The 19,134-nt window shown below is 41.5% G+C and overlaps 1 protein-coding gene across 5 annotated transcripts in view; it reads left to right on the top strand.

Annotated features, from left to right (window-relative positions):
• Positions 1–19,134, top strand: part of TNRC6B (trinucleotide repeat containing 6B) — a 261,231-nt gene that overhangs the window by 207,780 nt on the left and 34,317 nt on the right. For all 5 annotated transcript variants that reach the window (XM_018048802.1, XM_018048800.1, XM_018048801.1 and 2 more), the window contains 4 exons: positions 388–462; positions 1,613–1,658; positions 4,761–4,909; positions 10,490–10,615. In XM_018048802.1, coding sequence (XP_017904291.1) covers positions 388–462; positions 1,613–1,658; positions 4,761–4,909; positions 10,490–10,615 — 396 coding nt within the window. The remainder of the gene's footprint in view (positions 1–387; positions 463–1,612; positions 1,659–4,760; positions 4,910–10,489; positions 10,616–19,134) is intronic.

The following is a 19,134-nucleotide window of genomic DNA, read 5'->3' on the forward strand; positions in this document are numbered from 1 at the left end:
ACTGGCATCAAACTTTTTCTTGACTCCTAATAGAAACCGGCTTGGGTTACAAGGAGGAACTGCGAGGGAAAGTACTAGCTTGCAAGCGTTATATTTTAGAAAATCTGATGTTGACCCTTTATAGGGTGAAAGCCCTAGCTGACCATTTATTTTTCAAGTTACTTCTAACTCAGTGCAGTGAATAGAACAAGAATGAAAACATTGATGTAACTAAGGCCTGTTACTTTTTTATACTAACAGATCTATCAAAATAACTATAGTTAAAGAGAAATAGTTATGGTTGAAAAAGGTAAACTCTGGTTTTACATTTTTAGTCAGTACTTTTTTGCAACTCAGGAAGTTGAAATCAATTATTTGATTCTGAGGTTACATATTTCATTTCTGTAGTGCTCACTCAAAGGAGGAAACAGTGATTCATGGATGAATCCTCTTGCCAAACAGTTTTCAAATATGGGATTGCTGGTAAGTTTTCTTTTTTCATAGGTGTACTATATCCCAACTTTTACATTTAGTACAAATTTTAAGACCACTGCCATATATAGTACAAAATTACAGATTTAGAAACTGGTTATGCAACGTTCCTGATTTGGATGAGGCAATGTTTCTTCTCTGTTCCTTTTTTCTTAATGAAATACCAGTATTTAAAGGTTACAGCTTTTAAATGTGTAGCCTTTGTATCTTTCCTTAGAAGGTTAGGGAAGAAAGAGCCAAGGACTTAAAATGTATATAACTTTTGCTGACTACTGTACCCACTTTAATATTATAATTAAAAAAAAAAAATAGCCATAGCAGAATGACTAGGGAAACCATTTGTGATTAATTATATAGACAATTTTTGTAGAACTTCTAATTTTTTGGTCTTTGGGGAGCAATATGGGGACGCCGTGTCCCTGGTTGCCAAAAGACAGATGACTTGGCTGCACATTGCAAGATTTGATGACTTGACAAGTCACGAGAAGAAGTTGTCATCATTTGGCTGCCACTCATGAAATTTGATCCTGAGCTGGCTGGAACTTGAGGACAGGGGTGTATTTCTCCAAGCAGCTGTTTAGCTATCACTCTGTCCATAGATTTACTGAAGCTAATCTGATGTGAAAACTGAATTTAGGAATAGAGGCACTGTTGCTGCTGCTGCTGCTAAGTTGCTTCAGTCGTGTCTGACTCTGTATGACCCCATAGATGGCAGCCCACCAGGTTCCGCCATCCCTGGAATTCTGCAGGCAAGAACACTGGAGTGGGTTGCCATTTCCTTCTCCAATGCATGAAAGTGAAAAGTGAAAGTGACGTCGCTCAGTCGTGGCGGAGTCTTAGAGACCCCATGGACTGCAGCCCACCAGGCTCCTCCATCCATGGGATTTTCCAAGCAAGAGTACTGGAGTAGGGTGCCATCACCTTCTCCATAGAGGCCCTAGCAGCAGTGAAAATTACTCTTATGAAAAATGTTACTGTCTTCGTTCCAGTTGAAGATTTGTTTCCAAGGACCTGGTATAGTCCTAAATGTAAAGTTAGAGTAAGCTGTAGTTCGTGCATGAATAATGCTGTTTCTTCTCTGATTAAAGTGTTTAATTCCAGACTTTAATCTTCCCTCACTATTCTTTTTTTTTTTTTCCAGAGTCAAACTGAAGATAACCCAAGTAGCAAAATGGATTTGTCTGTAGGTGTGTATCCTCCCACTAAACGAGTGGAATGTGTTGTTATTTGTGATCCTTTTTTGGGATCCCTGCTCGCTTTGAGTTGGGATGGGTGCAGTTCCTAGACTCATATTCCAACTTGCACTGTGGAAGGTACTGTGCTCGACACTAGGTAGGGATTGAAAACTAATGACAACAAGAACCAAGAAGTGTAAATGAGTGTAAATGAGCGGTGTGTGCCAGGTGTGAACAGTTGAGACTTGAAAGCCACTGGTTCACCGTGGAGAACCTGTATACCACATGAAGGAGTCGGCCTTTGCTCTTGGCACTTGTTGCCATGGACGAGTGTATGCTCAGCTTTGCTGGATCCTCCACTGTTCTCAAGAGAGGCCAGAAATTCTTTTATGCTTTTAGTTTTAAATATTGAGAACTAATCCAGATTTAAAAATAAAAAAAACAAAATATTGTGGCCAAACACAAGCTGTCTGTGACCCTGCCAGAGTCATTCTCAGGTGGCCAGGCCTGTCTGCACCGAGATGTCATCAGTTCAGTCAGTTCAGCTCAGTCATGTCCGACTCTTTGCAACCCCATGCACTGCAGCATGCCATGCTTCCCTGTCCATCACCAGCTCCCAGAGCTTACTCAAACTCAGGTCCATCAAGTCGGTGATGCCATCCAACCATCTCATCCTCTGTCGTCCCCTTCTCCTCCCGCCTTCAATCTTTCCCAGCATCAGAGTCTTTTCCATTGAGTCAGTTCTTCACATAAAGCGGCCAAAGTATTGGAGTTTCCGCTTCAGCATCAGTCCTTCCAGTGAATATTCAGGACTGATTTCCTTTAGGATGGACTGATTGGATTTCCTTGCAGTCCAAGGGACTCTCCAAGAGTCTTCTCCAGTACCACAATTCAAAAGCACCAGTTCTTCAGCACTCAGCTTTCTTTATGGTCCAACTGTCACATCCGTACGTGACTACTGAAAAAACCATAGCTTTGACTAGACGGACCTTTGTTGGCAAAGTAATGTCTCTGGTTTTTAATATGCTATCTAGGTTGGTCATAGGTTTTCTTCCAAGGAGCCAGAGTCTTTTAATTTCATGGCTGCAGTCACCATCTGCACTGATTCTGGAGCCCCCCAAAATAAAGTCAGCCACTGTTTCCACCATTTCCCCATCTATTTGTCGTGAAGTGATGGGACTGGACACCATGATGTTAGTTTTCTGAACATTGAGTTTTAAGCCAGCTTTTTCGCTCTCCTCTTTCACTTTCATCAAGAGGCTTTTTAGTTCTTTTTCGCTTTCTGCCATAAAGGTGGTGTCATCTGCATATCTGAGGTTGTTGATACTTCTCTCAGCAGTCTTGATTCCAGCTTGTGCTTCTTCCAGCCCAGCGTTTCTCATGATGTCCTCTGCATCGAAGTTAAATAAGCAGGGTGACACTATACAGCCTTGACATAATCCTTCCTCGATTTGGAACCAGTCTGTTCCATGTCCAGTTCTAACTGGTACTTCTTGACCTGCATACAGATTTCTCAGGAGGCAGATCAGGTCGTCTGGTATTCCCATCTCTTCAAGAATGTTCCACAGTCTGTTGTGATCCACACAGTCAGAGGCTTTGGTGTAGTCATTAAAGCAGAAGTAGATGTTTTTCTGGAACTCTCTTGCTTTTTCAATGATCCAGAGGATGTTGGCAATTCTGCCTTTTCTAAATCCAGCTTGAACATCTGGAAATTCACAGTTCATGTATTGTTGAAGCCTGGCTTGAAGAAATTTGAGCATTACTTTGTTAGTATGTGAAAGTGAAAGTTACTCAGTTGTGTCTGACTCTGCAAACCCGTGGACTATACAGTCCATGGAATTCTCCAGGCTAGAATACTGGAGTGGGTAGCCTTTCCCTTCACCAGGGGATCGTCTCAACCCAGGGATTGGACTCAGGTCTCCCACATTACAGGCAGTTTCTTTACCAGCTGAGCCACAAGGGAAGCCCTTGCTAGCGTGTGAGATGAGTGCAATTGTGCCATAGTTTGAACATTCTTTGGCATTGCCTTTCTTTGGGATTAGAATGAAAACTGACCTTTTCCAGTCTTGTGGTCACTGATGAGTTTTCCAAATTTGCTGGCATATTGAGTCATATTAGGGATCAACTGCCCTTGGCAGATAGAGCAGGTGCAGCATCAGCCCTTCATCTGGGGGCTCTTTGCAGTGATGCTGTTGCTCACCTGGAAGAACTTAAGAAAGAATCAAATCTGGAAGAAAAGAAAACACTCCTGGGAGATAAAAGAAACAGCCTGTGATCTGTGATACTCTTAAATAGGAGAATAACTTAAAAATGAGTTGCGTGTCACTGTACAACAGCAAATTCATAGACATGTGGAAGAAAGTGGAATAGTCATTGCATCTGGGAGATGACATTGTACCAGCAACCATTGCCCGTGTTCAATTCAAGAGTTCTAAATTTCAGGGCAACAACCATGCCTCTTTGCTGTTTGTAGTCCTAGTAATTACATTTCACAGCTGGAACTATTTGTCTTGCAGATGCTAAAAAAGCAACAAGATACACATCCTCTCACTGAGGACATTTGAATATAAAAGCAAGATATATTCATCAAACATGTCAATAACTAGTTTAAGTATCTTTTTAATTAGATTTTGACTAGGTTAGCCCTAAGACTCTTTGAGTCTTCCATAGAAAACCAGCTTCAGCTGATATATGTTGAGGGTTTTAGAGAGATTGTTTTGTTTTCTTTTTAAAGCATCCGTGTATGCTTCCATGGGCTTCCCTGGTGGCTCAGAGGGTAAAGCATCTGCCTACAATGTGGGAGACCTGGGTTCAATCCCTGGGTTGGGAAGATCTCCTGGAGAAGGAAATGGCAAACCACTCCAGTACTCTTGCCTAAAAAATCCCATGGACAGAGAAGCCTGGTAAGCTACAGTCCATGGGGTAGCAAAGAGCTGGACACAACTGAGCAACTTCACTTTCTGTATGTTTCATGGAGGACCATCAGCAGCCTGAACAGTGAGAACTCTTCTGGTCTATACCTGCACGCTACAGAGGGTGTTGGGACAGGTCACTCTTGGTCATGAGGGAGACATTGAGGATTAACATTTTCATTCTTTCTGTGTTACTTTTCAGGGAGCCTTCCAGATAAAAAATTTGATGTGGACAAGCGAGCAATGAATCTCGGGGATTTTAATGATATCATGAGGAAGGATCGATCTGGGTTCCGTCCACCTAATTCCAAAGACATGGGAACCACAGATAGTGGGCCTTATTTTGAGAAGGTGAGTTGAATCCTTGGTTTAAGATAACCACTTTGGTTCCCATTTGTCTTTTCATATTTAATTCCAGAAGGAAGCATAGAATTACTGAACTGCATGGGGGAAAAAAAACAACACAAGCATCACCTGCATTTGAACGGTGACATGAAAATAGTTGATGTTGACAGGTGATTAGGCAGCAGCTAGAACCATCTGTCTTTAGAATGCAAGTACTGTGAACAAGGTCTGAGTTTGGGGGAGTTTATGAAGTTTGAGGGGGGTGTGGTCTGACTATAGTGTGGGAAATGCACACTGAAAACATATAAAAGAAATTCTAGAGACAGAGTTATCCTGAATTCTTTTTCCTGCTACTGTTCAATTGCAAATTAAATTTTGAATCTTGTGCAAATACTCTAGGTCTCCTAAGGCCTTGCCTTTTAGTTTTGTCAAGATGACCCAAAACTTTCTCCTTTGCTATTCCTAAAAAAAACTCTGTTGTCTTCTTTCTCCATTTCCTTAATGATCTGTTTTTAGTTATGATCATATCCTGTTCAGATTCTCAACTACCTGCTTTAAACAAGTCATTTATACCTATCTGTTGGGATTTTTAACATTTCTAATGGAGGAGGTCGTTACTTGTTTCAGAATACCAACTTGTGATATTCCTGGTCTTCAGAAGGCAGTTAAAACCAAAATTTGTAGATTTGGCACGTTTTTGAAACCACTGATGCTGGTCCAGACAGCAAACATATTCATAAGAAGATGACTTTGGCTTCTGTTTCAGCAGCCACATAGTTAGAGTCATCAATATTAGATCCCTGAAACTAAAGTGTCTGGCAATTTTTATCATAGTGCAATGGACAGAATGTGTTACTAACTTAGAGGATACGAATCTATAGCAGAGAGGATGACAGATGGTGTCTGTTGGGCAAAGTATGATGGTGATGATCAGATCCAAATTCTATCCTCGTTTACTGCTAATACACTCTAACTTTGTTTGTTCCTGGTGTCTCTCTTTTCCCTTCTTGCATTCTGTTGCTTCACTAACCAACACTCATTGCGATTGGCTAACTGCTACTACTTTTCAGCTGACTTTGCCTTTCTCCAATCAAGATGGGTGCCTTGGGGATGAGGCTCCCTGCTCTCCTTTCTCCCCTTCTCCCAGCTACAAGCTGTCTCCCTCTGGTTCCACACTACCCAACGTCAGCCTTGGAGCAATCGGCACAGGGCTCAACCCCCAAAACTTCGCTGCTAGACAAGTAAGGAGGCCTCTCAAATTTATAACTGCTTGGCTGTGGCCTCGCCTTGGCCCTGGTCTGCAGTTTATTGCATCATTTGTCTGTCTTGGGAAATTTGTTGATTACTGAATGCACAGAATGATATTAAGTCTAGGCTTTTTATTTAGCTCTTTCAGCCCATAGAACCCATCTCTCTTCATGTTTCTCAACATGGATTTTATTTTAAATCTGTTTCTTTTGTCTTCCCATTTTTGGTCATAAGTTCACGCTTCATAAGTTAGTGAGTTGCTTGCTTAGGAAGATGTTAAAGAGGCTGTACAGGTACCTTCTATCTAATTTAGTGACATATTTGCCATTTTGAACATTAGATTGAATGGCAAGTACTACCTTTGATGTCTTTTCAATCTAATGTAATTGCTAATTAAAAAATAGCACCAGAACTAATAAGATTAAATATTTGAGGGTTATGGCAGCTTAGAAATGCAGTGTCTTCGGATATAAAATTGCTCAGACAAAGGTAATTTATATCTCACATAATGAAGCTTTAAGAAGACCGCATGCTGCCCAGTGTTTGATTCAGGCTAGAGTAGCACCTTTCCTAGAGCTGGATCTGCCAGTCCTCCAAGGAAGGCTGTGCAGAAGAAACAGGCCTGTCACGACCAGCGTAGTAATGCCTCTTTGCTTTTGCAGGCTTGAGCGGATGCAGCTGGCCTCTGTCTGTCACCTTGCAGTAGCTCTGTTGTAGTTTTTGTGGAGAAAACCAGAAATCTGGGGACAATTCTTTTGTGACAGTGGCTCCAGCAGTATTTTCCTAGCCTTATTTCCATGACTACTTACCTGCCCTTCTGGCCTTCACCTCTGGATATCATGGAAAGACATTTAATTATCAGTTGTAGCCGTTCTGTTTTCCCATGATGACTTTCATATATAAATGAAAAGCTGGTATAAAACACTTCTTACTCCATAGTCCTCAGACTCCATGTAGATCTTTCATACACTGATTGTTGCCTTAGCACGTTACACTGATTGTTGCCTTAGCACGTTTTAAAAAATGGATCATATTATGTCCATGTGTTCAAATTGGTTAACTCTGGGTTGAGAGTTACAGGTGATTTTTTGTTTTCTTCCTTTATATTTCACTCTTTTTCTTAACATTTCCACAGAGGACGTGGTGGCTCTGTATTGTTTATCTAAACAGAGAGGAGCAGTTGTATCAGTTTTGGTGGGGAGGAGGGCTCTTTGGGTTGAGTTATAGAAAATATAACATAGTCTTCACACTGTTGGTGAATGGTGATTATAAATATCCTCCCAGGACCACCTGATTATCAGATACTTTTAGTACATAAACTTTAATGTAAGTGACCAAACTTGCTGTGCACTGGACTCTTAAAAAAGGTCATTCCTCTTCAGTTTTTTAAGTCCATTGTAAACCAAGTTGCTATATACATGTTCTATCCAAATAAGGTTATGTTTTTTTAATACTGTTTTCATGAAGAGTTTCATGAAAAGTATGCAGTATACTGCATAATTTGAAATTTAAGAGTTTTGTTCAAATCACAGATTTCGATCAGCTTAATAGCCTTGTTTTTAATTTATATACCTTTCTAAGTTAAACCACTGTAGTTGGGGCAAATATCACCAATAATTAGTAGGTTCAGGTCATCATAAAAGTCTCACACACAGCAGTGAACTTTTAGAAATATATATTATATAAAGCTTTTGATGCCAGTTTTCCTAATCTCAAAATATAGTTTTTAAAAAGATTGAATTTGTATGATTACCATTCTATACATTACTGTGCAAAATAGCTACTTCTGAGCCAAGAAGGTGACCAACTTATGATGCCAAGGTTCCATATTAAAAAATGGTCCCAGTGCTTCACTTTGTGCAGAAACATGGGTCTTATGTTGCCAGACTTTGTTTCTTTTCAAGAGGTACTGGAAATAAATTCATTAAAAAGAGAGAGAAGGTGGGAGTTTCCTGGTTGCCTAGTGGTTAGAATTCTGGGTTTTCATGATTGAGGCCTGGGTTCAATCCTTGGTTAGGGAACTGAGATCACACAAGCCGTGTGGCCCCCCTCCCCCAAAAAAGAAAGATTTAACAGTTAATAATGAATAAAAATGATCTAAAAAGGGTTTTGTTTTTAAGAAGAAAGAGAAGGTATTTTTTTATATAAACTTATGTTGACTTACCTTTGTTATTATCCATCAGAGTGCTTGGTGTGGCTTACGAGACACTTGATCATGGAAACCTAAAACCTTTGGTGGGAGTAGAATGGGCTCTTTCTACTAGGAATAGGAAAGTAGGGATTGATTTTACAAAAACTAAAAAAAACTAATACCTCTTACCAGAAAGAGAGGCTGAGATTTAAAATAACCCCTACAAAGCAGGTTGGGAGCCTTACAAAACATAGGTCTGGGGTTTAGCTGTCAGAAACCCCACCATCCAAAGACCCTCCCCTCCATGAATAATTGACATCTATTAACTAAGTCATTATTTGATAATAAAGTATAAGAACCATCTTAGCAGAATAGTCTGAGCAAAATAAGTGTTTCCTGTTTTCATTATAGGAGCTAAGCTCCTGACTGCTAGGGTCTCAGAAAAGTTAGAGCTGAGCCATTTCACCTCAAGAGTGACAGATTTGATTAGTACGACAGGAGAGGTGCAGATATTGAAGTTTCTAGAACTAAAGGTCTTTTCATGTTTAAACAGTCCTTTGGGAGATTAAAAATTCATGGTGAATCTTCAGGTTTCTTTTATGAGATATACATAGATTTTAATTGCCATTTCTACTTTATGTTCACAGTCATTTTTATTTTTAATGCTTTTAAGTTCATTAATTTCCCTGAAGCAATCCCTTAATCTGTTTTGAATCATTAAGCCATCAAAATATGTTTAGTGCTCTAGAACTTAATGATGCCATTATAAAATTCTTCTGTAAAATTACCTAAATCCCCACAATTCCAGGGATAAGAATGGTGGTGGCAACCTCAGCCCAGAGACTGGGTATAAGTGGTGGTATAGCCGTCTTCACCAATGATGTTCGGTGGGATGTTCGTTTTCAAGTGTGTGAAATTGGTGGGTCGTGGATGTTTGCAAATGATGCGCTCATCCTACAGACCAGGGCTTGATTGAGTTTCTGGGAATACAAAGAGGGAAATTTGAAGCTGGTGGTGGAAGGACAGGGTGGAAGATAACTATAATATGATTTGATGGTGGAGCCTGTCAAAGAGATTTCAGGTGTTTTGAAAACATAGAGGTAGGCTCAATGAATTTGAATGTAAAATGAGGAAAAAGGTCAGGGGGAAGATGTCCTTGATGAGGATGACCTCTGAGCTGGCACTTGCAGAGGCCGAGTGAAGATGGTGTAGAAAACTGCATCATATGGGGGCAACGCAGCATCAGGTCTTACTGAACATGATTTCAAGGGCCATCGTATGTAGCCCCGCTTTCTATAGCTCTCTAATTGGAACAGTCTTAGAAGTGCCTCAGCGAGTTGATCCTCCAGAAATCAGGGGCCTAAGCTTGTTTTACTGGTTTTTGTTTTTTAGAGTTAAAACTTTTTTTTATACAGCCCTTCTTGTTTTTCTTTAACTTAGCTTTCAGAGATCAGGAAACTAAATATACTTCTGTCCCATTATTTCAGTAGCCACATAATAGTCCATCTAATGAATGGCTGTAATTTTTGACTAATACTCATACATTTCAATGAGAAGTTACAGGTGAGTAATGCTTTGTGTGTCCCGGGAATGATTTTTCACTTTTCCCCTTTCTTCCTCTTTTATCTCACTCTCGGACTGATTTACATTTCCTCCTTTACCAAAGAAGGGACCAAGGAGAGCCCAAGACAGGGAAGGGTGTTCACATCGGGAGTAGGGTCCTCAGGGAGCCACGCTCACAGTTGAATGGCACTAATTTTGTGATCAAATCAGCCAATTTAGAGAAGTTATATCATGGTATTGTTTTACAGCTGATATTATTCACAGTCCTGCATTTTTTACTCAAGTGCCTTTCAAAATGGGTCTCAGATTATATAGTTTGAGAATAATTTCTGTAAACCCAATCTTAAAGAAGTAGTTGTATAAATGTTACACTGCCTTTACCTTTCAGTAACAACAAATTAGTGCTTTTTCTAACATTTCACTAAGTTTAACCCTTTTGGTTTGTATCAGGCTGCAGGGTGGTGATGGTATGCCCATGATTGAATTTGAATACTATCCCAAGGTCAGGAACTTTTTTCAGTTCCAACGTTCTGTGATTCCTTGGAACACAGGATGCTGCTTCTGAGGGATAGGAGACCTGAACTGTTTCTTTGTGCATTTCCTTGTGTTAACAAAAGGCCTCACTGCCGCTCTTCTGTTCACAGGGTGGCAATCATGGTTTGTTTGGAAATAGCACAGCACAATCGAGAGGCGTGCACACCCCCGTGCAGCCACTGAACTCTTCTCCTAATCTCCGGGCGCAAGTGCCTCCCCAGTTCATTTCCCCCCAGGTAAGTAACTTCATGGATCCACAGTTCAGAAGTAAAGTCCAGGTGGTTACCAGTTGTCAGCTGACTGGGTTTGTGGGCATAAAAGGAATAACAGTTACCCATCTAAAGTGAAAAATCCAGATGCCAAGGATCAAGAGTTTTAGAACAGGATGGCATTTCTTGTTTTTTGTCTTTGTTTTATCATGCGTACAAAGTATATGTTTTTGCATGAAAAACATTATAATTATAATGCCTTTTAGATCACCTGTATGTTTTTCCAATACTATATTGATTTTTTAAATTGTGTTTGTATGATTACAACTACCGTATAAATTCTTATGCGTCAATACTCAGTAGTTGGTTGCCCTCAAGGATTCAGGGAAGCACCAGGTTCTGGGTTATTCTTAAAATTTTTGAGGAGATACGTACTAAAATACTGACTGGGTGCTCTTGGGGGGTTTAGAACTGGTGAGGTGGCAGAAACTCGTTCACAGGGCAACTTTGCATAGGACAGAGTCCTTTGGGTACCATGGGAACCCTTTAGGGCCCTCCATTAGCAAGAGGTGGTCATTGAGTTGTTTGGGGGTTTATAGGTAAGAGAATTGTGCCAGTCTACCACATACTGCCCGTCATACCCTTTTGTGAGAAAAATAAAAGCTGAGAAGCTGGAGTAAGGATTTAGTGTGTGAATCAAGATTTAGAGCTTTGGGTCTGTTCGTTGTATCAAAGGGGGTAAGGTACTTACTAGATCCAGCCAACACGTTGTGAAGGATAAGGTTCTGTTTGGGTTATTTATTTATTTTTTTTGATACATCTTTTGAGAAAGAAGTCAAAAATATTCATTTGGAACCATAATTTGTAGATTTCAGATGTCGCTTTTAACACTGAGTCTCTGTCCGTCTTAGTAGAGAAGGAATGTTGATTGTGCCCCTTCCGTCATCAGTCCTGTCTGGGAGTCCACTTGTCCCTCTTCTCCCCTTCCCTCTCTCTGAGTTCCATCCATCCTTCAAGTCCCCGGTAGAGCGAGCTGTTCCTGACTTTCCCAGCACTTTACAGCAGCAGCATTTTGACTCTTAGAGCACTTGGCCAGCGTGCCTGGGTGTCAGGCCAGCAGTCAGCCATGGTGATCCAGTGTCAACTGCCTATTGGCAGCGCCGAGATGAAGAAGAGGCCGTCTCTACCATGGCAGCCTCCTGGAGTTGGTGGCGATGGTGGCAGCATAGTTGGCAGATGATGTGCTAATGTATGGAAATGCTTAACAGGGTTGGGGAGCTGGGTGGGGCCTCACACTGGTAGTGGCGTTGACACCTGAGTCAGTTCCCTGGGCATGGCTGGAGAAAAGGTGCCCTCCAGGAGACAGGAGAAGTTTATGTAGGGGTAGTAACATCTGGAAGAACACGGCCAGTATGGGGAAGCACGGTTATTAATCTGGGCTTGTGTAAGCAGAGGTGTGCTGCCTAGAGGGGAACAGGAAGGAGCTTGTCAGAAAGTTTGGGACTACATTTGGAACAGTTTTGTTTGCCTTGCTAAGGAGTTTGAACTTTGTCCTTTGGTTACCGTGGTTGGTAACCATTATTTTGGCTGCTGTTTAAAAATACAGTTTCTGGGTCTTCCTCCATCTACTGAGACACTGTGTCTTGGGATGGTGACCAAGGTGATTACCCCCAGGTGATTCTTACCTGCTCACTGGAGTTTGGCTGCTCCTGCCAAAGATGTTAAAGTATTAGGCAAGATAGCACGGTGGTACAGAAGGCACGTGTGAATGACAGAATCACTAAAGCAAAGGAGCTCAGCCACGAAGCTAGTGCAGGAATCTAGGTACGACTGTGGCTGAGGGAGTCAAAACCTTCTTGTGAAGGTCACCTGTGATCTCCGTGTTGTGGATTCCAGTGGTCTGTTCCCCAGTTGCTTTTTCCTCATGATCAGCCTTTCACCCAGTTGATCACGTCCTCCTCTCTGACACTGCTCACTTGGCTTTCGGTCACACTCTGTATTAGCTCTCCATCTGCCTTGTCTTCTGTCTGCTTTACAAGCTCTTCCTCACTTCCCCCATGTTTAAGCATGAGAGTACCCCAATCTCAATATTTGAACCTCTCCTCACCACCTACAGCTACTGCTAGGTGATCTCACCCAGTGGAATGAGTTTAGAATACTGACAGTTCCAAAATTGTGACTTCAGCCTAGTTCTCTCTTTGCAACTCCACAGACTTCTGGCATCTTCACTAGGATGCCTTATAGGCATCTGAAGTGAACATGCCTGAAACAGAACTTCAGCTTCATCCCACTCTCCCCTCAAGAACATCCTCTTCTTCCAGGAACATGGCACTTTCATCCTTCAGGTGCTCTGGCCAAAGACCTCACAGCCCACAACCAGTCCAGCAACAAATCTTCCCTTCAAAACGTCATCCAGCGTCCAGCCATTCCCTCCCATGGCCACAGTCTCCTGACTGGTCCCACCCTGCTTCATCCCCTACTTGCTGCCTCGAGTCCATTTTCCACCCAGAGTTCAGACTGACGCTCTAAAACTGCACTGTCCAGGGTAGCCATTAGCCATGTGAGTGCTTAAAATGCAACTCATGGAGTGGAAGAACTGAATTTTTAGTTTTAATAGATATAAATTTAAATAGGCACACCAGGTTAACGACTACTATACGGACAGTGCAGATGTAGAACATTGCTGTCAGCACGGAAGGTTAAGGGCACTGCTCTCCTGGCTTCCTCTCTCAGAGATTGCAAAGCCAACTCTTCACTGTGATCTTTGAGGCTCTTGGTTACCTCCCTGCCTCCCACACCTGCTCTCCTGTTGGTTCAGGCCTCTCCAGCCAACTAGCCCCCAGTGCAGTACATCCTTCTGGAATGCTGTTCTCCCAGATTGCCACGTGGCTCCTTCTCTACTTCCTTCAGAGCTCTGCCTCAGCCCCACACTTTCAGGGAGGCTATCGCGGGCTGTGTACATTACACGACCACTGTTAACCCCTCACCTCCCACCCCCAGCCCAGGAGTGAAGTAAGCTCCAAAGTAGCAGGGTCTGTGTCTGCTCTGTTCACTACTGCGTCCTAAAGACCCTTCAGAGTGTGTGTTTTGAGTTCAGTAAGCAGATGTCAAGTCACAGGAAGATGCATTTCAGAATGATCAAGAAAGTGGAATTGTTAGACAAGCACAGTTAACTTAGTCTAAGAGACTTGGGGCCTGCAAATCTCTTGATGACCAAATCTGCTCTATTTGGAAAAGAAAAGTACTTGTGTTCCCCTACACTTTTGAAATGTGTTTATTTAGCAAAATGTGTTTCAGTTCAGTTCAGTTCAGTCGCTCAGTCGTGTCCGACTCTTTGCAACCCCATGAATCACAGCACGCCAGGCCTCCCTGTCCATCACCAACTCCCAGAGTTCACTCAGACTCAGGTCCATTGAGTCAGTGATGCCATTCAGCCATCTCATCCTCTGTCGTCCCCTTCTCCTGCCCCCAATCCCTCCCAGCATCAGGGTCTTTTCCAGTGAGTCAACTCTTGGCATGAGGTGGCCAAAGTACTGGAGTTTCAGCTTTAGCATCATTCCTTCCAAAGAAATCCCAGGGTTGATCTCCTTCAGAATGGACTGGTTGGATCTCCTTGCAGTCCAAGGGACTCTCAAGAGTCTTCTCCAACACCACAGTTCAGAAGCATCAATTCTTTGGCGGTCAACCTTCTTCACAGTCCAACTCTCACATCCATACATGACCACAGGAAAAACCATAGCCTTGACTAGACGGACCTTAGTTAGCAAAGTAATATCTCTGCTTTTGAATATGCTATCTAGATAAGGAGGGCAAAATATTAAACAATGGAATCTTCAGGGTTTTTCCTGACATTTACATATTTTAAAAGACGAAACAGTTGGGTAGGTTTTAAAAAAAAAATCAAGTAAAGAGAATATAATAACCACACTGAAAGTTTGGATTGTGCAGAAAAAATTCTTCCTGAACCTACCCTCCCACCCCACTGGAAGCAATGACAAGAGTTATATTTACACAACCACCAGATCAGACTTTGTTCATATTCAGGCACACTTTTCACATAGTTGCATTCATGGTCACGATAGCCTGTTATTTTTGTTAACACTGGGTCATAATATTTTCTCATCCCTAAGACAGTCTTTGGATCAGTCATTCTTAATGAAGAAGGCAAATGTTCTTTCAAATAAGCTTGCTTTGGTTTGCCTTTCCCCGTTATTGGGTGTTAAATTATTTCTAATTTTTTCACTGTTGTAAGTTAATGCTATGGAGAAATCCTTATACATAATCTTTGCCCACATTATTTCTAAATTTAGTTGCCCAGAACAAAATTCTGGGTCAAAGCACACAAACATTTAAAATTGATGAATATTATCAAATTTCACATCCATTCTAACCGATTTCTAGGGATGGTCAATAATTAATGTAGATGTGGGAAGAAAACATCGAAACTCATCTTGGAGATTTTTTACAAGTGTTCCAGACCATGGATTTTCTCCCTTGTCTTATTCCTCCCGTTTCTCAAATGTTCCAAAAGTAACCTGTTCTAGAGGTTTTTATCTTGGTTTTAAATTGCTGTCTTTTTGCACCTGTAATTCTTTGTTTAATGCCATATTGACTCCAACTCGAGCTTCACTTGCTCCAACCCAGCTGGAGATTGAAGGGCTTTTAAGCCAGAAAAATTAATTCCCTGATATGGAAATGTGCAGACCTGCACTTTAATTACTCTGCAACCCAGGTATGAATAGCCACTTGCCCAGGAACCCAGTGAAGCATCTGTCTAGTCCTTTTATATTCAGTGGAGGAGGACAGTACCGTGACTCTGAAGAGAGAAGCTGAACAAGGCTAGACAGGAAGTCCTTGATAGTCTTTTCTTAAAAATTACAAATGAAAAGAAAAAAATTATGAACAATGTATCTTTTACTTTTAAAAATTTTATTTATTGTTTTGTTTATTTTTTGTTTATTTATTTATAAATTTTATTTTATTAAAACAATTCATTAATAAATTAAATTTATTTATAAATTTTAATTAATTTGTTCTTACGTTGCTTTGTTGGCATGTGTGGGCGCTCTCTAGTTGTGGTGAGCAGCAGGCTTCTCATTGCAGTGGCTTCTTTCTTTGTGGAGCACGAGCTCTAGGGTGCAAGGTTTCAGTAGTTGTGGAACATGGGCTCAGTAGTTGCCCTGCAGCATATGGAGCCTTCCTGGACCAGGGATCAAACCTGTGTCCCCCACATTGGCAGGCAGATTCCTAACCACTGGGCCACCAGGGAAGTCCCTTGATAGTCTTTATGACTGTCAACATATAGAACATATGAGATGCTGGCATTTAAAGTAAAGTATAAAAATACTTTGCGTTAGCATTTCTTTACTTTTCTTTATAGTCTTTTTGTGTCTGTCTTTATATTGTTTCATGTTCCCTTTTTTGAACTTTATGTAATAAAGTTATACAGTATATAACCTTCTCTGATTTTTTAACTTCTTATTGCTTCTAAGATTTTGATTTGGGCAATTGTGGTTCATATTGCACTCTACTGTATGAATATACCGTCGTTCACTTACCTATTGAGTGGTTTCCAGATTGTTGCTATTTTGAGCATTGCTGCTGCAAATATTCCTCTGTTTGTCTCCTCAGGTGAGTTTCTCTGGGGTATTTCTGGGTCATGGGCATGTTTTACTTTGAGTGGTGGTTTCTTTAGCTAATTGTGAGTAGTAGGAATAGTAAGATGGCTGGGGGGATGTCAGCTATTCTCAAGACTGAAGAGAAATGGTGATCAAGAGACCAGCCAATTTATCCAGTAGATCTTTTAAACCTGAGAGAAGGGAGGAGAAATAACAATTCAGACAATGGCTCTTTATTTTGGAAGCCAGTAGGCTGGGAAACAAAATAAGCAAAGGAGATTTCCCTGTGAATCATAGAGGAAAGTTTTGGAGAGGAAGTTAGAAACAATGGTCATCAGTGCAGACAGCCTGAAGCAGCACTTCGAGTGGAAAGGTAACACAAGCCACATAATGGAATTTAAAGCTTTTAGTAGCTACATTTAAAAGATAAGAAACTGGTAAGATTAATTTGACAACATATATTCTTTAGCCTGAGGGCTTCCCTCATAGCTCAGTTGGTAAAGAACCTGCAATGCAGGAGACCCCGGTTCGATTCGTGGGTCAGGAGGATCCACTGGAGAAAGGATAGGCTACCCACTCCAGTATTCTGGCCTGGAGAATTCCATGGACCATAAGAAGAAACTGGTAACATTAATTTAACAATATATATTCTTTAGTCCAGTATATCTAAATTATTATCATTTCAACCTGTAATCAACATTTTATATTAAAATTTTTACTTTCTTTTTTTAAAGCCTTTAGACTTTCAAAGTCGCATCTTTGAAATCTGGTATGTATCTTATACTTAAAACACATCTTGGGAATTCCCTGGCAGCCCAGTGGTTAGGACTGTGTACTTTCACTGCCAGGGCCTGAGTTTGATCCCTGGTCAGGGAACTAGGATCCCACAAGTCATGCTGTGCAGCCAAATGTTTTAAAAAAATTTACAAAGTCTAAAACACATCTCAACTTAGGTAAGCCATGTTTTTCAAGTGCTCAAATAGCCACACGAGACTGTTGCTTAACTTACCAGATGGTACAGGCCTACCAGCAGAATTACTGTATTCGTTTCTTTCCTAGAAACTGCTGCAACAAATGACCACAAACTGGGTGGCTTAAAACAACACACATTTATTCTCTCCTAAGTTCAGGAGGCTAGGCATCTGAAGTCAGGGTGTCATCAGGGTTGGTTGGTTCCTACTGGTGGCTCCAGAGGAGAGTCTATTCCATGCCCTCGGCTGCTGGTGGCTGCTGGCAGGGCTCGGTGGTTTTGACTTGTAAATGCATTGCTCCTATCTGCCTCATTCATGTGGCGTTCTTCCTGTGTGTCTCTAGACTTTCTCTTCTCCATCTCTGTGTCTTTTCCTCTTCTTCTAAGGACACCAATCACTGGGTTAGGGCCTCTTACAATCCAGTATGTTGTCATCTGAAACTTGATTTTGTCTACGAAGATTCTACTTCTGAATAAGGCCACATTCTCAGATCACAATTGCTCGTGAATTTTAGGGGAACATGATTCAGCCTAGTATATTTGCTAAACCAAATGAATTTAAGATTCACACTGAAAGTAGTAAATATGGTTTCATGAGTCACAGAGGTATAGTGGTCTAAGACTCTGGATTAGAATATTGTATAGTTCAGTTCAGTCCCTCAGTCGTGTCCGACTCTTTGCGTTGCGATCCCATGAATCGCAGCACACCAGGCCTCCCTGTCCATCACCAACTCCCGGAGTTCACGCAGACTCACGTCCATCGAGTCAGTGATGCCATCCAGCCGTATCATCCTCTGTCGTCCCCTTCTCCTCCTGCCCCCAATCCGTCCCAGCATGGTATAATAGTGTAGGCCATATCTCCACTCATGGTCTCCTTACCTGCCCCAGACATCCCCCTCCCCCTGAGAGAAGGAAAAACCCTATTAATACAATAAGCTTAGAGCTACTCTATCAGAGACAGTAAGTTAAGTCACGCTAGTGCCCATTTGCCATGGCACCCTACTCCAGTACTCTTGCCTGGAAAATCCCATGGGCGGAAGAGCCTGGTGGGCTGCAGTCCATGGGGTCGCAAAGAGTCGGGCACAACTGAGCGACTTCACTTTCACTTTTCACTTTCATGCATTGGAGAAGGAAATGGCAACCCACTCCAGTGTTCTTGCCTGGAGAATCCCAGGGACAGAGGAGCCTGGTGAGCTGCCGTCTATGGGGTCGCACAGAGTCGCACATGACTGAAGCGACTTAGCAGCAGCAGCAGTGCCCATTTGGGTGAACTCAAAGGAGAGATGAAGAATTATTATTTGACGGGAGTTGTGGAGGATCCCTCATGCTGGCCATTAAGCTGGTGCCGAGGCAGAGTGCACAGTCATGGTATGCTTGCTTTGAGCTCCTGTCTGGCAGGGGTCTAACTGTTAAATAGAAAATCAAATAAAGAGTTGGGTTTTTTTTTTTTTTCAGTCTCTTTTTAATTGAAATATTGTTTATTTACAGTGTTGTGTTAGTTTCAGATATATAGCAAAGTGGTTCTGTTTTCTGTATCTACATATCTGTCCTTTTCTCAGATTTTTTTCCACTATAGATTATTACAAAGTATTGAAGATAGTTCCCCATGCTATACAGTAGGTCCTTGTTGTTTATCTTTTTTTACATATAGTAGTGTCAAGGTTTTGACAACACTCAGTATCTCATAGAGAATGGAAAGGAAGCATCTGGGAGAACCATTACTTTAAGTCAAAATACTTTCCAAAATGAGAGACTTGATAGTTTAAGTGAAAGTGCTGAGATCTTGGAAGGAAAACAAGTTGATGAGCCAAGTATAGAAAATTTGAACTTGGATGTTTTTAGACTGGAAAGTGTCAAAGAAAAGATACGCAGGTATTCTTGAGAATGTAGCAGAGACCAGTGACTCAAAAGTATTAGGAAGCAGAAGAATTTGGATCTGACTGTGATGCTAAAGAAAG

This window comes from Capra hircus, chromosome 5 (genome assembly GCF_001704415.2).
Source record: "Capra hircus breed San Clemente chromosome 5, ASM170441v1, whole genome shotgun sequence".
In the NCBI taxonomy this organism is placed as follows: domain Eukaryota; kingdom Metazoa; phylum Chordata; class Mammalia; order Artiodactyla; family Bovidae; genus Capra; species Capra hircus.